Genomic DNA, 15,676 nt, shown 5'->3' on the forward strand with positions numbered 1-15,676 from the left:
ATGTCAAAAGTGAGACATTTTGAAATTTCATGGCAAATATTGGCTCATTTGAAATTTCATGACAGCAACACATCTCAAAAAAGTTGGGACAGGGGCAATAAGAGGCTGGAAAAGTTAAAGGTAAAAAAAAGGAAACAGCTGGAGGACCAAATTGCAACTCATTAGGTCAATTGGCAATAGGTCATTAACATGACTGGGTATAAAAAGAGCATCTTGGAGTGGCAGCGGCTCTCAGAAGTAAAGATGGGAAGAGGATCACCAATCCCCCTAATTCTGCACCGACAAATAGTGGAGCAATATCAGAAAGGAGTTCGACAGTGTAAAATTGCAAAGAGTTTGAACATATCATCTACAGTGCATAATCATTATCATCAAAAGATTCAGAGAATCTGGAAGAATCTCTGTGCGTAAGGGTCAAGGCCGGAAAACCATACCGGGTGCCTGTGATCTTCGGGCCCTTAGACGGCACTGCATCACATACAGGCATGCTTCTGTATTGGAAATCACAAAATGGGCTCAGGAATATTTCCAGAGAACATTATCTGTGAACACAATTCACCGTGCCATCCGCCGTTGCCAGCTAAAACTCTATAGTTCAAAGAAGAAGCCGTATCTAAACATGAACCAGAAGCGCAGACGTCTTCTCTGGGCCAAGGCTCATTTAAAATGGACTGTGGCAAAGTGGAAAACTGTTCTGTGGTCAGACGAATCAAAATGTGAAGTTCTTTATGGAAATCAGGGACGCCGTGTCATTCGGACTAAAGAGGAGAAGGACGACCCGAGTTGTTATCAGAGCTCAGTTCAGAAGCCTGCATCTCTGATGGTATGGGGTTGCATTAGTGCGTGTGGCATGGGCAGCTTACACAGCTGGAAAGACACCATCAATGCTGAAAGGTATATCCAGGTTCTAGAGCAACATATGCTCCCATCCAGACGACGTCTCTTTCAGGGAAGACCTTGCATTTTCCAACATGACGATGCCAAACCACATACTGCATCAATTACAGCATCATGGCTGCGTAGAAGAAGGGTCCGGGTACTGAACTGGCCAGCCTGCAGTCCAGATCTTTCACCCATAGAAAACATTTGGCGCATCATAAAACGGAAGATACGACAAAAAAGACCTAAGACAGTTGAGCAACTAGAATCCTGCATTAGACAAGAATGGGTTAACATTCCTATCCCTAAACTTGAGCAACTTGTCTCCTCAGTCCCCAGACGTTTACAGACTGTTGTAAAGAGAAAAGGGGATGTCTCAGAGTGGTAAACATGGCCTTGTCCCAACTTTTTTGAGATGTGTTGTTGTCATGAAATTTAAAATCACCTAATTTTTCTCTTTAAATGATACAATTTTCTCAGTTTAAACATTTGATATGTCATCTATGTTCTATTCTGAATAAAATATGGAATTTTGAAACTTCCACATCATTGCATTCTGTTTTTATTTACAATTTGTACTTTGTCCCAACTTTTTTGGAATCGGGGTTGTGTGTATATATATATATATATATATATATATATATATATATATATATATATATATAAACAGTCCAGCACATAGTAGCAGGGTGTAAGATGCTAGCTGGATCAGCATACATGGAGAGGCACAACCAAGTGGCTGGGCTGGGATAGTATACAGGAACATCTGCAACCAGTATGGAATAGAAGTACCCAAGTCCCAATGGGCCATACCACAGAAGGTGGCTGAGAACAACAGGGCCAAGGTTCTGTGGGACTTCAGCTTCCAGACTGACAAACAGATCCTGGCTAACCAACCAGACATAGTGGTGGTGGACAAAGAGCAGAAGAGGGTGGTGGTGATAGATGTGGCGATCCCAGCTGACGCCAACATCAGGAAGAAGGAACATGAGAAACTTGAGAAGTATCAAGGGTTGAAAGAGCAGCTGGAACGGATGTGGAAGGTCAAGGGTTGCGTGGTCCCCATGGTAGTGGGGGCACTTGGGGCAGTAACCCCCAAACTGGGAGAGTGGCTCCAGCAAATCCCAGGAACAGCATCTGAAGCCTCAGTCCAGAAGAGCGCAGTACTAGGAACATCGAAGATACTGCGCAGAACCCTCAAACTCCCAGGCCTCTGGTAGAGGACCCGAGCTTGAGGATGACATGGATACCACACCCCCACCCCACCGGGGGTGAGAAGGAGATTTTAGATTTTTTAATATATTATTATTTTTTTTTTTTTTTGTCAAGCACATCTTATGAGCAGTTGGATGTGTTTAATAAAATCCTTTTTGTGCCAGTGTGTATCTTCCCCCAGTTGATGATTGTCCCTGTGCTGTCCTTACTGCAGATACAGAACATGTCCTCAAGTCCCTGGAGAACAGACTGCAATCGAAACCTGAGTTCATGAAGAAACTGTTTGACATATCGGTCTTTGAGGACTCCACCGCACAGTTCATCTGTCACATCACTGGTTAGACACACTACCATCATCAAACTCAAAACACACATACACACGACTGTCTCATGTGAGGATCGTACATTTCCATTTACAGCATTTAAGAAACACTCTTATCCAGAGCCACCTACAGAAGTGCTCATTTATCCTCATGCTAATTAAAACAAGTCAGGATCGAAAAGAATACCATGAACACACACACACTCTCTCCATGTATGTATGTGTGTGCCACACAGGTTACCCAGACCCTGAAGTGCTGTGGCTGAGGGATGGTGAGGTGCTGGAGGAGCAGGATGGCCATGTGTGCGTGGATTATGAGGAAGACGGGACGTGTGTCCTCACACTGGACAGCGTCACCCTCCAGCACAGTGGCACGTACACCTGCAAAGCCACCAACATCCACGGGGAGGCGCTCTGCTCTGCTAAACTCACTGTAGTGAATCAGGATGAACACAGGGACTGATTAAATATTTGTACACTTAGATAAATATATATTAACTGTATGCCTCACTTACAGCCTATCCTTCTTTATTCAAATATAATGTTAATGTTATACACAAACAAGTTTGTTTTCTGTGAGTGGTGGAGATCACATTGTTAGGCAAAAAGTTTTTTTTTTATTTAATATAATATGAAAGCGGCGGCACGGTGGTGTAGTGGTTAGCGCTGTCGCCTCACAGCAAGAAGGTCCGGGTTTGAGCCCCGTGGCCAGCGAGGGCCTTTCTGTGCAGAGTTTGCATGTTCTCCCCGTGTCCGCGTGGGTTTGCTTCGGGTGCTCCGGTTTCCCCCACAGTCCAAAGACATGCAGGTTAGGTTAACTGGTGACTCTAAATTGAGCGTAGGTGTGAATGTGAGTGTGAATGGTTGTCTGTGTCTATGTGTCAGCCCTGTGATGACCTGGTGACTTGTCCAGGGTGTACCCCGCCTTTCGCCCGTAGTCAGCTGGGATAGGCTCCAGCTTGCCTGCGACCCTGTAGAACAGGATAAAGCGGCTAGAGATAATGAGATGAGATGAGATGAGATAATGTGAAAGCTGTGCTGCAGTTGTAATTTTTTTTTTTAAAGTGCAAATGCATAGCTTTTTCATAAATGTGTCATTATGATTCTGATGTTCGAGAGCAGTTATTATTCATGCATCCATTTTGTAGCCTTTACATCCCAGCTTTTACACCATTTGCATCGAAGTTTTACAATACGTGTTTTTGCAACGTGAGCAAAATGTAATGTGTGGATTGCACTGACGATACTCGGGTAATCTCTGCAATGGCATCATTATGCTACATCATTAACACTTATGCACTGTACAACCCCGATTCCAAAAAAGTTGGGACACTCTGTAAAACATCAGTAAAATCAGAATGCGATAATTTGCAAAATCATGGAAACCCTATATTGCATTGAAAATAGTACAAAGACAACATATCAAATGTTGAAACTGAAAAAATTTATTGATTTTTGAAAAATATATGCTCATTTTGAATTTGATGTCAGCAACACATTTCAGAAAACTTGGGACAGGGACAACAAAAGACTGAAAAAGTTGTGTAATGCTAAAAAAAAGTAATTTGGTTAATTGGCAACAGGTCAGTAAAATGATTGGGTATAAAAAGAGCATCCCAGAGAGGCGGAGTCTCTCAGAAGTAAAGATGGGGCGGGGTTCACCGCTCTGTAAAAGACTGCTTGGGCAAACAGTGAAACAATTTAAGAATAACATTCCTCAATGTAAAATTGCAAAGAATTTGTGGATCACATCATTTATGGTCCATAATATCATTAAAAGATTCAGAGAATCTGGAGAAATCTCTGTATGCAAGAGACAAGGCTGAAACCGGACACTGGATGCCTGTGATCTTCAGGCCCTCAGGAGACACTGCATTAAAATCAGACACGTGTCTGTAGTAGAAATCACTGTATGGGCTCAGGAACACTTCAGAAAACCATTGTCTGTGAAAACAGTTCATTACTGCATCCACAAATGCAAGTTAAAACTAGATATAAACAATATCCAGAAACACCGCCACCTTCTCTGGGCCCGAGCTCTTTTACGATGGACTGAGGCGAAGTGGAAAACTGTCCTGAGATCTGATTAATCGAAATCTGAAATTCTTTTTAGAAATCTTGGACATCACATCCTCCAGGCTAAAGAGGAGAGGGACCATCCGGCTTGTTATCAGTGCACAGTTCAAAAGGCAGCGTCTGTGATGGTATGAGGGTGCATTAATGTACGTGACATTGGGTAGTTTGCACATCTTGGAAGGCATCATGAATGCTGAATGATATAAACACGTTTCAGAGCAATATGCTGCCATCCAGACAAAATATTTTTCAGGGAAGGCCTTCCTTCTTTCAGCAAGACAATGCCAAACTGCTTTCTGCACATATTAAAACTGCATGGTTCTGTAGTAAGAGAGTCCTGGTGCTAAACTGGCCTGCCTGCAATCCAGACCTGTCTCCCATTTAAAACATTTGGCGCATTCTGAAGCTCAAAATATGATAAAGGAGACCCGAACTGTTAAGCAACTGAAATTGTGTATCGTACAAAAATGGGACAACATTTCTCTTTCAAAACTACAGCAATTGGTCTCCTTAGTTCCCAAACGTTTACAGAGTGTTGTTAAAAGTAGAGGTGATGCAACAAAAGTGTCCCAACTTTTTTGGAATTGGGGTTGTGTAACTCTTTTTTATTTAAAAAAAAACTTTCAAAATATTGTTTTTATTCATTAAACATGCTTACAGCTGCAGAGTTTATCAAATAAAAAAGGCCATGACATAAATAAATCATTAATTAAGGCTAAGACCTGTTACATACTCTGTGTAAGTCAGTGCACACAATGAGACCGTCAATCACGGCGTAGCTGACTCCGGCCCCGTCTAGTCCAGAAGGAACGATCTAAAGTGGGCCACCTTGCGCAATAAATGTTGCAAGCTATATACACGATATACAAGTTATATATAGAAGCGATATCCACCCTAGGAATACCGTCCTATTTGCCAGAAAGAATCCAAAATGACCAGGAATTGACCGAGAAGAATCTTTTTTTTTTTGTTGTTGAACTGCTCATTAAGGCTTAATTAGTCCATACACGGGCGCAGATAGAGGGTGGGACGGGTGGGATTCGTCCCACCCAGATTTAAATTCACCTCGTTCGGTCCCCCCCACTTATAGGGAGGAAAAAACGTCTATGCTGTCTTTCTTTGCATAAGGCAAACCTCACGGAAAAATCAAAAGACTAATTACCATTCGGTTTATTGAGGTGCACAGCAGTACCTACATAGTTGCAACAACTCACATAAAACAAAACAAAGACTGATATTCAGTTGGTTGAGCTGCGCAGACTGCACAGGTTGCGAGCTTGCTTGCTATGGTTACCCACAACAAGTTTGACAGGCATATCGGGGACAGCTCCTAGTTCAGGACCCCAACACGGCATGATGAAGGGTGCCAAACCGAAAAGGCAGAAAACAATTGCATCATTTTTTTCAAAAAAACAACGACTGTAAGTAAACTGTGCCTTACTTTATCATATCACCTTGCAATTTTTTGATAGTCTGTTCAAAGTAATGTCGTAGTGAAAGTAAAATCGTACGGAGTAGAGATGCCTTTCTGGTAGCCTCCTTCTTTTGGTGGTAGCCTGTAGATACAGTGCTCAGAAGGCAGTTTTAATGTTTAATCTGGCGTTCCCTGCCATAATTTCAGCGAGCATATTGTTTCATAAGGAAACTTTGCGAAGAGTTGTTGACTGACTGCCGCTCACGCAACACACAGGCATAGTTAGAAAGTCAGGATGCACTGGTTTACAATTTTGATGTTTTTTTTTTTTGTCTTAGCTGAGTAATGTCGCCGCCCTGAGGGCCTCAGAGTATATTCCTTGCACAACACATGTTGGGGGTGGGGGTGGGGTTGGTTTGCTGGCAGCTTTGTCCCCCCCAGTTCAAAAAACGTATCTGCGCCCCTGAGTCCATAACTTCATGAATAATTGTAATGAGGCAAATCTGGGTAGAAGTTACATGCACCCTAGGGACCCCTACCTTCATGCCAGAAAGAATCAAAATCGGTGAAGAATTGAGAGAGAAGAAGTGATTTTCATGAAATGTTGATGATGCCAGATGGATGGACGATGGGCAACACATGATGACATAAACTGTCGGCCGGATGAGTTAATAAATGAAAGGAGCTCCACGGGGGGGGCGCTCCTGCCTACGTGCAAGGAATTTGTGCCTGTTCAAAATTTCTAATGTGACACATTGCATTTCTGGAAATAGTCGCTACTTTAAATCTCTGTTCCACTGCTACATGGTATTTGCTGCCCCCTTGAGGATTAGCCGTTTACAACCCCCAAATTGGCTCCAGATGCCAATATGCATAAGGAATGTGAATAAAGGATTTGTAGCAACTCACATACTTGCAGTCACATTTGTGTACTTCTATAAAGTACTAGTGCATCTCGAAATACTGGAATATCATGAAAAAGTTCATTTTTTCCTAATTTAATTCAAAAAAAAGCAAAGACTTTCATATATTCTATATTCTTTACACGTAAAATGAAATATTTCCAAGACTTTTGTTTTAATTTTGATGATTATGGCTGATAGCTCATGAACATCAGAAATCCAGTATCTCAGATTATGAGAATATTTCATTTGGAGTTTGAGTAAAACAATATAAATACCGTGTATCTCTTAGGCCACATCCACACGACAACGGCAACGTGATGTTATTTAAAAAAAATATCGCCTCCAAATGGGCAACGATCAGTAGAAATCAGGTCCATATGGCAACGCAACGCTTGCTGAAAACGATGCAATACACATGCCACACCTCTAGGGGCGCTGTAAGACGGTCCCTTCGGACACACCAGAACAACCCATACGAAAAAGAACAGTAAAGAACTTATAAGAGTTTACCACTGTCTAGTAAATCCTTATAAATATAAATAAATATATATGCCATGTATGATTTACTCCTGAAAGTGGCCCATTTTGCATTTTCCTCATACAAATTTTTTATGAAAATCTAGTATGTATGAAGTGAACATTGTGCATGGTTTTTACAGATAATGTGTATGATGAATTACACTGTCTTTGTATGCTTCATGTAATGTTTGTAGTTTTAAATTATATTTTACAGTTTAAAATGTACATGCCTTTTATATGTAAATCCAACACAAACATATGTGGATTTACATATAAAAGGCATATACATTTTAAACTGTAAAATATAATTTAAAACTACAAACATTACATGAAGCATACAAAGACGGTGTAATTCATCATACACATTATCTGTAAAAACCATGCACAATGTTCACTTCATACATACTAGATTTTCATAAAAAATTTGTATGAGGAAAATGCAAAATGGGCCACTTTCAGGAGTAAATCATACATGGCATATATATTTATTTATAAATCCTTATAAGGATTTATCCTTATATTTATAAGGATTTACTACTAAGACAGTGGTAAACTCTTATAAGTTCTTTACTGTTCTTTTTCGTATGGGAATAGAAGTAAGGACGCATGCGCATAAACTATTATGCGCGAGACTTCATATTAGCCACAAAGTCAGGAAAATCTGTTCGTAAAATTACATTATAATGACCAAATACAATGAAAAGTATTTTTCCAGTCTCACCTGTGAAAGGTAATCCCATGTGATCTCGTTTGGACGGTAAACCTGTTGGTACAGTTAAACGCAGCTAATCTTTATTCTCCGCTTTGACCTTTCCAATATGGCGGCGAGGATGACGTACGCGGAAGGCGGCGTCTTTAATTGTCCGGAATAAATTGAATGATACACGTTGATGGATTAATTTGCTTTTCTACGCCCTTTTTTGAGGAATGTATTGTAGGACTTAAACCATCATCTGAAGAGGTGAGATCGCTCCTTTTTTCCCCTTATTTTTGCTGGCGGGATTGACTCTGCCCTAAGGGCTATTCTCTCTCTCTCTCACTTTGCACCAGGCATTACACAATAAATATTCACAGTGAAAATATTTTGTAAGCGCGTTTCATGAACCAAGTTATAGGATTTCTTGACAACTCGCATCGCATCGCAATGAGATCATTGGCACTACTGGTGTTAAGAATCAGACCATTTTATAAATGAATATTTTGCTGTAGAGCTGCAGTGTTTGTACAATTGCATGTTTTTGCTTCACTATTACTGTCACTATTCTGCTTCTTGCATTACTACTGTGAACTAACACTGAACATAATAATAATAATAATAATATCCAAGCTCGTGTTTCACTCTCACTAGTGCTCTGTAAGGCTTTTTCCTGGTGATATTCGTTACACTTCTACCCGGCGTGAAGCACTCACAGTCATGTGGTTGTGACGTCATCGTAAACAAATCCGTTTTACTCATCCAGACGACTTCACAACGGCAACGTTGCCAGATCTTTCCACTCTGGAACCCGTTCTCAAAAAGATTGCGTTTTGGGCACCCAAAACGCCGGCGCCGTGTGGACGCCAGGCCTAAACGATAAGCAATTGTATCGGAGTCACCTGAATCCGTTGCCGTGTGGACAGGGCCTTAGTCTAGTTCAGGCCACGCAACCACAATCATGGGGAAGCCTACGACTTGATAGTTGTCTAGAAGACAATCATCAACACCCTCCACAAGGAGGGTGAGCCACAGAAGGCCATTGCCGAAAAGGCTGGCTGGAAAAGGTGCACAAGCAACAGGGATGAGTGCAGCCTTGAGAGGATTGTCAAGAAAAGTCGATTCAAGAAATTGGGAGAGTTTCACAAGGGGTGGACTGAGGCTGGTGTCAGTGCATCAAGAGTAACCATGCACAGACATCTTCAGGAAAGGGGCTACAACTGTTCCATTCCTAATATCAAGGCTCTCCTGAACCAGAGACAACGTCAGAAGCATCTTGCCTGGGCTAAGGAGAGAAAGAACTGGACTGTTGCTCAGTGGACTTGATAAAACACAATGGGCCAACACCAGCACCCCAAATCATCACAGACTGCGGAAACTTCACACTGGGCTTCAAACACCTTGGATTCTGCGCCTCTTCACTCTTCCTCCAGACTTTAGGACCTTGATTTCCAAATCTCATCTCATCTCATTATCTCTAGCCGCTTTATCCTTCTACAGGGTCGCAGGCGAGCTGGAGCCTATCCCAGCTGACTACGGGCGAAAGGCGGGGTACACCCTGGACAAGTCGCCAGGTCATCACAGGGCTGACACATAGACACAGACAACCATTCACACTCACATTCACACCTACGCTCAATTTAGAGTCACCAGTTAACCTAACCTGCATGTCTTTGGACTGTGGGGGAAACCGGAGCACCCGGAGAAAACCCACGCGGACACGGGGAGAACATGCAAACTCCGCACAGAAAGGCCCTCGCCGGCCACGGGGCTCGAACCCAGGACCTTCTTGCTGTGAGGCGACAGCGCTAACCACTACACCACCGTGCCGCCCTGATTTCCAAATGAAATGCAAAATTTACTTTCATCTAAAAAGAGGACTTTGGACCACTGAGCAACAGTCCAGTTCTTTCTCTCCTTAGCCCAGGTAAGACACTTCTTATATACTGTGTGTATATATATATATATATATATATATATATATATATATATATATTATATATATATATATACACACACACACACACACACACACTTCGATATAGTATAGGCTGAATAGGAATATTTTATTTATTGAATGTAAAAATTATAATATCAATGAATTATTTCAAAAATCTGTTTAACAATTTTATCATTCAATCCCTACTACTACTAAAGAGAGATGATTTGATCTAGATATATTTTGTCACATCTTCCTCACAAATCGTCACCTTGTTGTGGTGGGGAGGCTTGCCTGTACCTGTGATCCCACAAGCGATGCCATCAGGTGTCATGACCCGCCCCGGACTTCCACTCTGGAGATTTACTATCTCCCAGTTCAGTGCAATCTGGATCCAAGACGGGACTTCCATCTTGCCGGCATTTACTTCCTGTCTGCTCTGCTGTGTATAAATAGGCCGTTCTCAGAAGGGGACTTTGCCAGAACGTCTTGTCTGTTTCTCACGTCGTCTCTCTGCCATTTTTTGCTTCCTGGATTTTTGCTCTCTGATTTGCCTAGTCTTAGCCACAGTTTTTTGCACTCACGTTTTGTCAGTTTTTCGCACTACATTTTTTGTCTCCAGTTTTTGTCAGAACTATTTTTCATCTTTTTTTCATTTTAGCACTTTGTCTTTGTCTACCTCGTTGTTGTCTGGATTATTTTTGCCATTTTTGTTCGTTGACTCTTTTTGGACTTTAATTAAATCATTTTTTATTCATTGGATTTTCTGGTTTGTGTTCTGCTATTGGATCCTAACTCACCACATCTCGCCACCCTTAACATCAGGAGCTTCAGCTCCTCATAGGGTCACCCTTAGCAGCAAGGTTGTACAGGGAGGTGCCAGACGAAGCATGATCCAATGAAGTTGGAGCAGGCAGAGGAGATGAACTTCACTGAAACCTCCAACAGCTGTGAAGGCAGAAGAAGGCTGCAGCGGAACTTTATGCCCCAGTCGTCTGGGATCTCCAGCCATTGGGCAAGGCTGAAGGACTGCCAAGGACCGTGTGTTTGCCGGTGTGCAACGACATCCCCACACTAAATGAACTCACATACAGGCGACCACATTGAGGAGAAGAGGAGGCAAAGGAAATAACATGCGCAAAATCCGGACCACCTGCACCTTCCCACCACCACCATCTGCAGCATCTGCAACAAATCCTGTAAATCAAGGATTGGGCTCCTCAGCCACCAGAGAACCTACTGAGACTGAGCTGCCAATAACTAGGAGAACGTCATCCTCATTTTCAAGGGATAGCCATGACGACGTTTTGGTCACATTACAGTATGTTTATATGAGTCCTGGATATGATCTTAAACTGCAACTGGTGGTGAGTCTCAGGTCCAGGAGGACTTGGGGTATTGGGGAAAGTGGAATCACCATTGCTCCCAGGTCTGCTCTGACCCAGAGTGGGTTCCAGCTATGGGTTAAATCGTACATCACCAATAAGGCGCCAGCAGCAGGGTACTTTTCGGTGCAATGTGGCAGATGAACCCAACAGGCTCAATGGCACACCACCAGATGGCATGCAGAAGAGCCACTCAGATGGCCAACAGATGACATGACTCGGCAAGTCAGCTGTCACTGCGGGGCAAATTCCATACCTGTCAGGTCTGTGGCACTTTTGTGCAGCACTTGGCATCAGGTCTGGAGATCCAGAGAGACAACACGATGGGGGCACGACATCATTTGTTTTTCCTTACCGTGCAAGGCACTTCGTTAGGAGAGGAGAATAGTATACGAGAGCTCATGAAACCAGATGTTCCATGGTGGCTCGGCCGGGACATTTGTGCCGCCGTTGCAGGCAACTCTGTCGCTCTGGTGCAGGCCTCACGGCCCATCTGCGTTTCTGTGCATCCTAATGAAGCAGTCATCATCGCTAGCGATTGACAGCCGCCGCCAACAATGTTTATATACACATCACCATTTGAACATATTCTAGAACCTAGGCTCTGAGATTAGAATAGGATGTTTCTAGGAAAAATAAGGGCTAACAGAAATGAAAGTTAAATTAACTAATTATCTAATACTGAATCATTTTTAAATGTGAGTGCGACTTACATCAAGCGCAGCACATGTGGATATCTTAAAAAGCAGGAAAAAGGTTTGCAGATGGCACATGCTCCGAGTATACAAGCTGTCTGGATCATGGCTTTGCAGATGTGTGTGTGTGTACCCTCATCAGTATTCTTCTTCCCTCATCTGTAGAAATAGTATTTCTATTTGCTGAGCAGCAAACTTCACATAATCAAATAAAATGTTACCTGATCCGAGAGCCTGCTACAATTTAATCACAAGAGAACATATCACACATCTGGCTGACAGAAGGGCATTATGTAAATTTAACCTGTCTTTCATTGCTTGCACATGAAATCCAAATCCTGGCCATGACGGTGCTACACAATACGTTTTTTTAATCAAATCAGTCAAGCCACAGGTCGTTAATGTTCCACAGAAGAGAAGAGAAATCCACTGATGTTAATGCCAGCGACTAATGACAGTCTTTCATCTGCTGTCTCTGAATCTATATTTTAATGGACGAAAGGGTCCATTAAATCCTTTGTTGGGTCAGGAAATATAAAGTTTACCACCCATGTTGTCTAATCACATATTTTTGAAGACAAAAAGATCTGTCATGGATATTATCCTACTCATCTTCTGTTTTCCCACCACTATTACTCTTATCTTTATACTTCTGAGTAGGATATATAAAACAAAAGAACTTCTCACCAGCTGAGGTCTTTCTCCTACAAATCAGCTTCACTAACGTCACCTATTCATCTCTCGGTTGCTGAACAATGTGCAAGTCATTCATTTACAGTGGTGCTTGAAAGTTTGTGAATCCTTTTAGAGTTTTCTATGTTTCTGCATAAATATGACCTAAAACATCATCAGATTTTCACACAAGTCCTAAAAGTAGATAAAGAGAACGCAGTTAAACAAATGAGACAAAAATATTATACTTGGTCATTTATTTATTGAGGAAAATGATCTAATATTACATATCTGTGAGTGGCAAAAGTATGTGAACCTTTGCTTTCAGTATCTGGTGTGACCCCCTTGTGCAGCAATAACTGCAACTAAACGTTTGCGGTAACTGTTGATCAGTCCTGCACACCGGCTTGGAGGAATTTTAGCCCGTTCCTCCGTACAGAACAGCTTCAACTCTGGGATGTTGGTGGGTTTCCTCACATGAACTGCTCGCTTCAGGTTCTTCCACAACATTTCGATTGGATTAAGGTCAGGACTTTGACTTGGCCATTCCAAAACATTCACTTTATTCTTCTTTAACCATTCTTTGGTAGAACGACTTGTGTGCTTAGGGTCGTTGTCTTGCTGCATGACCCACCTTCTCTTGAGATTCAGTTCATGGACAGATGTCCTGACGTTTTCCTTTAGAATTGGCTGGTATAATTCAGAATTCATTGTTCCATCAGTAATGGCAAGCCGTCCTGGCCCAGATGCAGCAAAACAGGCCCAAACCATGATACTACCACCACCATGTTTCACAGATGGGATAAGGTTCTTATGCTGGAATGCAGCGTTTTCCTTTCTCAAAACATAATGCTTCTCATTTAAACCAAAAAGTTCTATTTTGGTCTCATCCGTCCACAAAACATTTTTCCAACAGCCTTCTGGCTTGTCCACATGATCTTTAGCAAACTGCAGATGAGCAGCAATGTTCTTTTTGGAGAGCAGTGGCTTTCTCCTTGCAACCCTGCCATGCACACCATTGTTGTTCAGTGTTCTCCTGATGGTGGACTCATGAACATTAGCCAATGTGAGAGAGGCCTTCAGTTGCTTAGAAGTTACCCTGGGGTCCTTTGTGACCTCGCCGACTATTACACGCCTTGCTCTTGGAGTGATCTTTGTTGGTCGACCAATCCTGGGGAGGGTAACAATGGTCTTGAATTTCCTCCATTCGTACACAATCTGTCTGACTGTGGATTGGTGGAGTCCAAACTCTTTAGTGATGGTTTTGTAACCTTTTCCAGCCTGATGAGCATCAACAACACTTTTTCTGAGGTCCTCAGAAATCTCCTTTGTTCGTGCCATGATACACTTCCACAAACATGTGTTGTGAAGATCAGACTTTGATAGATCCCTGTTCTTTAAATAAAACAGGGTGCCCACTCACACCTGATTGTCATCCCATTGATTGAAAACACCTGACTCTAATTTCACCTTCAAATGAACTGCTAACCATAGAGGTTCACATACTTTTGCCACTCACAGATATGTAATATTGGATCATTTTCCTCAATAAATAAATGGCCAAGTATAATATTTTTTTGTCTCATTTGTTTAACTGGGTTCTCTTTATCTACTTTTAGGACTTGTGTGAAAATCTGATGTTTTAGGTCATATTTATGCAGAAATGTAGAAAATTCTAAAGGGTTCACAAACTTTCAAGCACCACTGTATGCATCTATGCTTTCCATGCTGTTCGACATCTTGAGCTTAACAGAAATGTCCATCTTCTTACTCACCATCTGCGTGATATTTTACTTCTCCATCGTTCATCCAGTGACCTATATGTCTGCCAAAACCCTGCGCCATTGGGAGTGACTGGTCACTACAATCGGCTGGTTCTGGCTCTATGCCCTGGCCGTAGATGTAGCCAAATATCCATGAAATGGCGGACAAACTGTCAACCCAGCCAAAAGGAAAGCCTTCCAGATCATTCTGAGCATCCTGGTGGTCTTGTTGGCATACTACGTGACTTGAGCATACTTCATCTATCTTTGGACAGCACCAGTGGACTGGCAGAGGTTTTAGTGCCCTGAAGGCCCTGCGATTATTTTGCAGCTTCAGTTAACGGGGTTTGTGAGGTCTGTACAGTTGAGCTAAACTGCAGCATGTATCTCGTCATGCATCCAATCGAGACTCAGATTTTTTCTTCATATCATTGTATATATATACAGTGGTGCTTGAAAGTTTGTGAACCCTTTAGAATTTTCTATATTTCTGCATAAATATGACCTAAAACATCATCAGATTTTCACACAAGTCCTAAAAGTAGATAAAGAGAACCCAGTTAAACAAATGAGACAAAAATATTATACTTGGTCATTTATTTATTGAGGAAAATGATCCAATATTACATATCTGTGAGTGGCAAAAGTATGTGAACCTTTGCTTTCAGTATCTGGTGTGACCCCCTTGTGCAGCAATAACTGCAACTAAACGTTTGCGGTAACTGTTGATCAGTCCTGCACACCGGCTTGGAGGAATTTTAGCCCGTTCCTCCGTACAGAACAGCTTCAACTCTGGGATGTTGGTGGGTTTCCTCACATGAACTGCTCGCTTCAGGTCCTTCCACAACATTTCGATTGGATTAAGGTCAGGACTTTGACTTGGCCAATCCAAAACATTAACTTTATTCTTCTTTAACCATTCTTTGGTAGAACGACTTGTGTGCTTAGGGTCGTTATCTTGCTGCATGACCCACCTTCTCTTGAGATTCAGTTCATGGACAGATGTCCTGACATTTTCCTTTAGAATTCGCTGGTATAATTCAGAATTCATTGTTCCATCAATGATGGCAAGCCGTCCTGGCCCAGATGCAACAAAACAGGCCCAAACCATGATACTACCACCACCATGTTTCACAGATGGGATAAGGTTCTTATGCTGGAATGCAATGTTTCCCTTTCTCCAAACATAACACTTCTC

General features: G+C 42.1%; 1 protein-coding gene across 1 annotated transcript in view; it reads left to right on the forward strand.

Annotated features, from left to right (window-relative positions):
• The window catches only part of mylk5 (myosin, light chain kinase 5), a 91,227-nt gene extending 84,413 nt beyond the window's left edge, over nt 1-6,814 (forward strand). The window contains exons 16-17 of the mRNA XM_060902093.1: nt 2,309-2,431; nt 2,653-6,814. Of these exons, the coding sequence (XP_060758076.1) occupies nt 2,309-2,431; nt 2,653-2,879 (350 nt within the window). The 3' untranslated portion in view covers nt 2,880-6,814. The remainder of the gene's footprint in view (nt 1-2,308; nt 2,432-2,652) is intronic.
• The last annotated feature ends 8,862 nt before the right edge of the window (nt 6,815-15,676 follow it).

Source organism: Neoarius graeffei, chromosome 20 (assembly GCF_027579695.1).
Source record: "Neoarius graeffei isolate fNeoGra1 chromosome 20, fNeoGra1.pri, whole genome shotgun sequence".
NCBI lineage: Eukaryota > Metazoa > Chordata > Actinopteri > Siluriformes > Ariidae > Neoarius > Neoarius graeffei.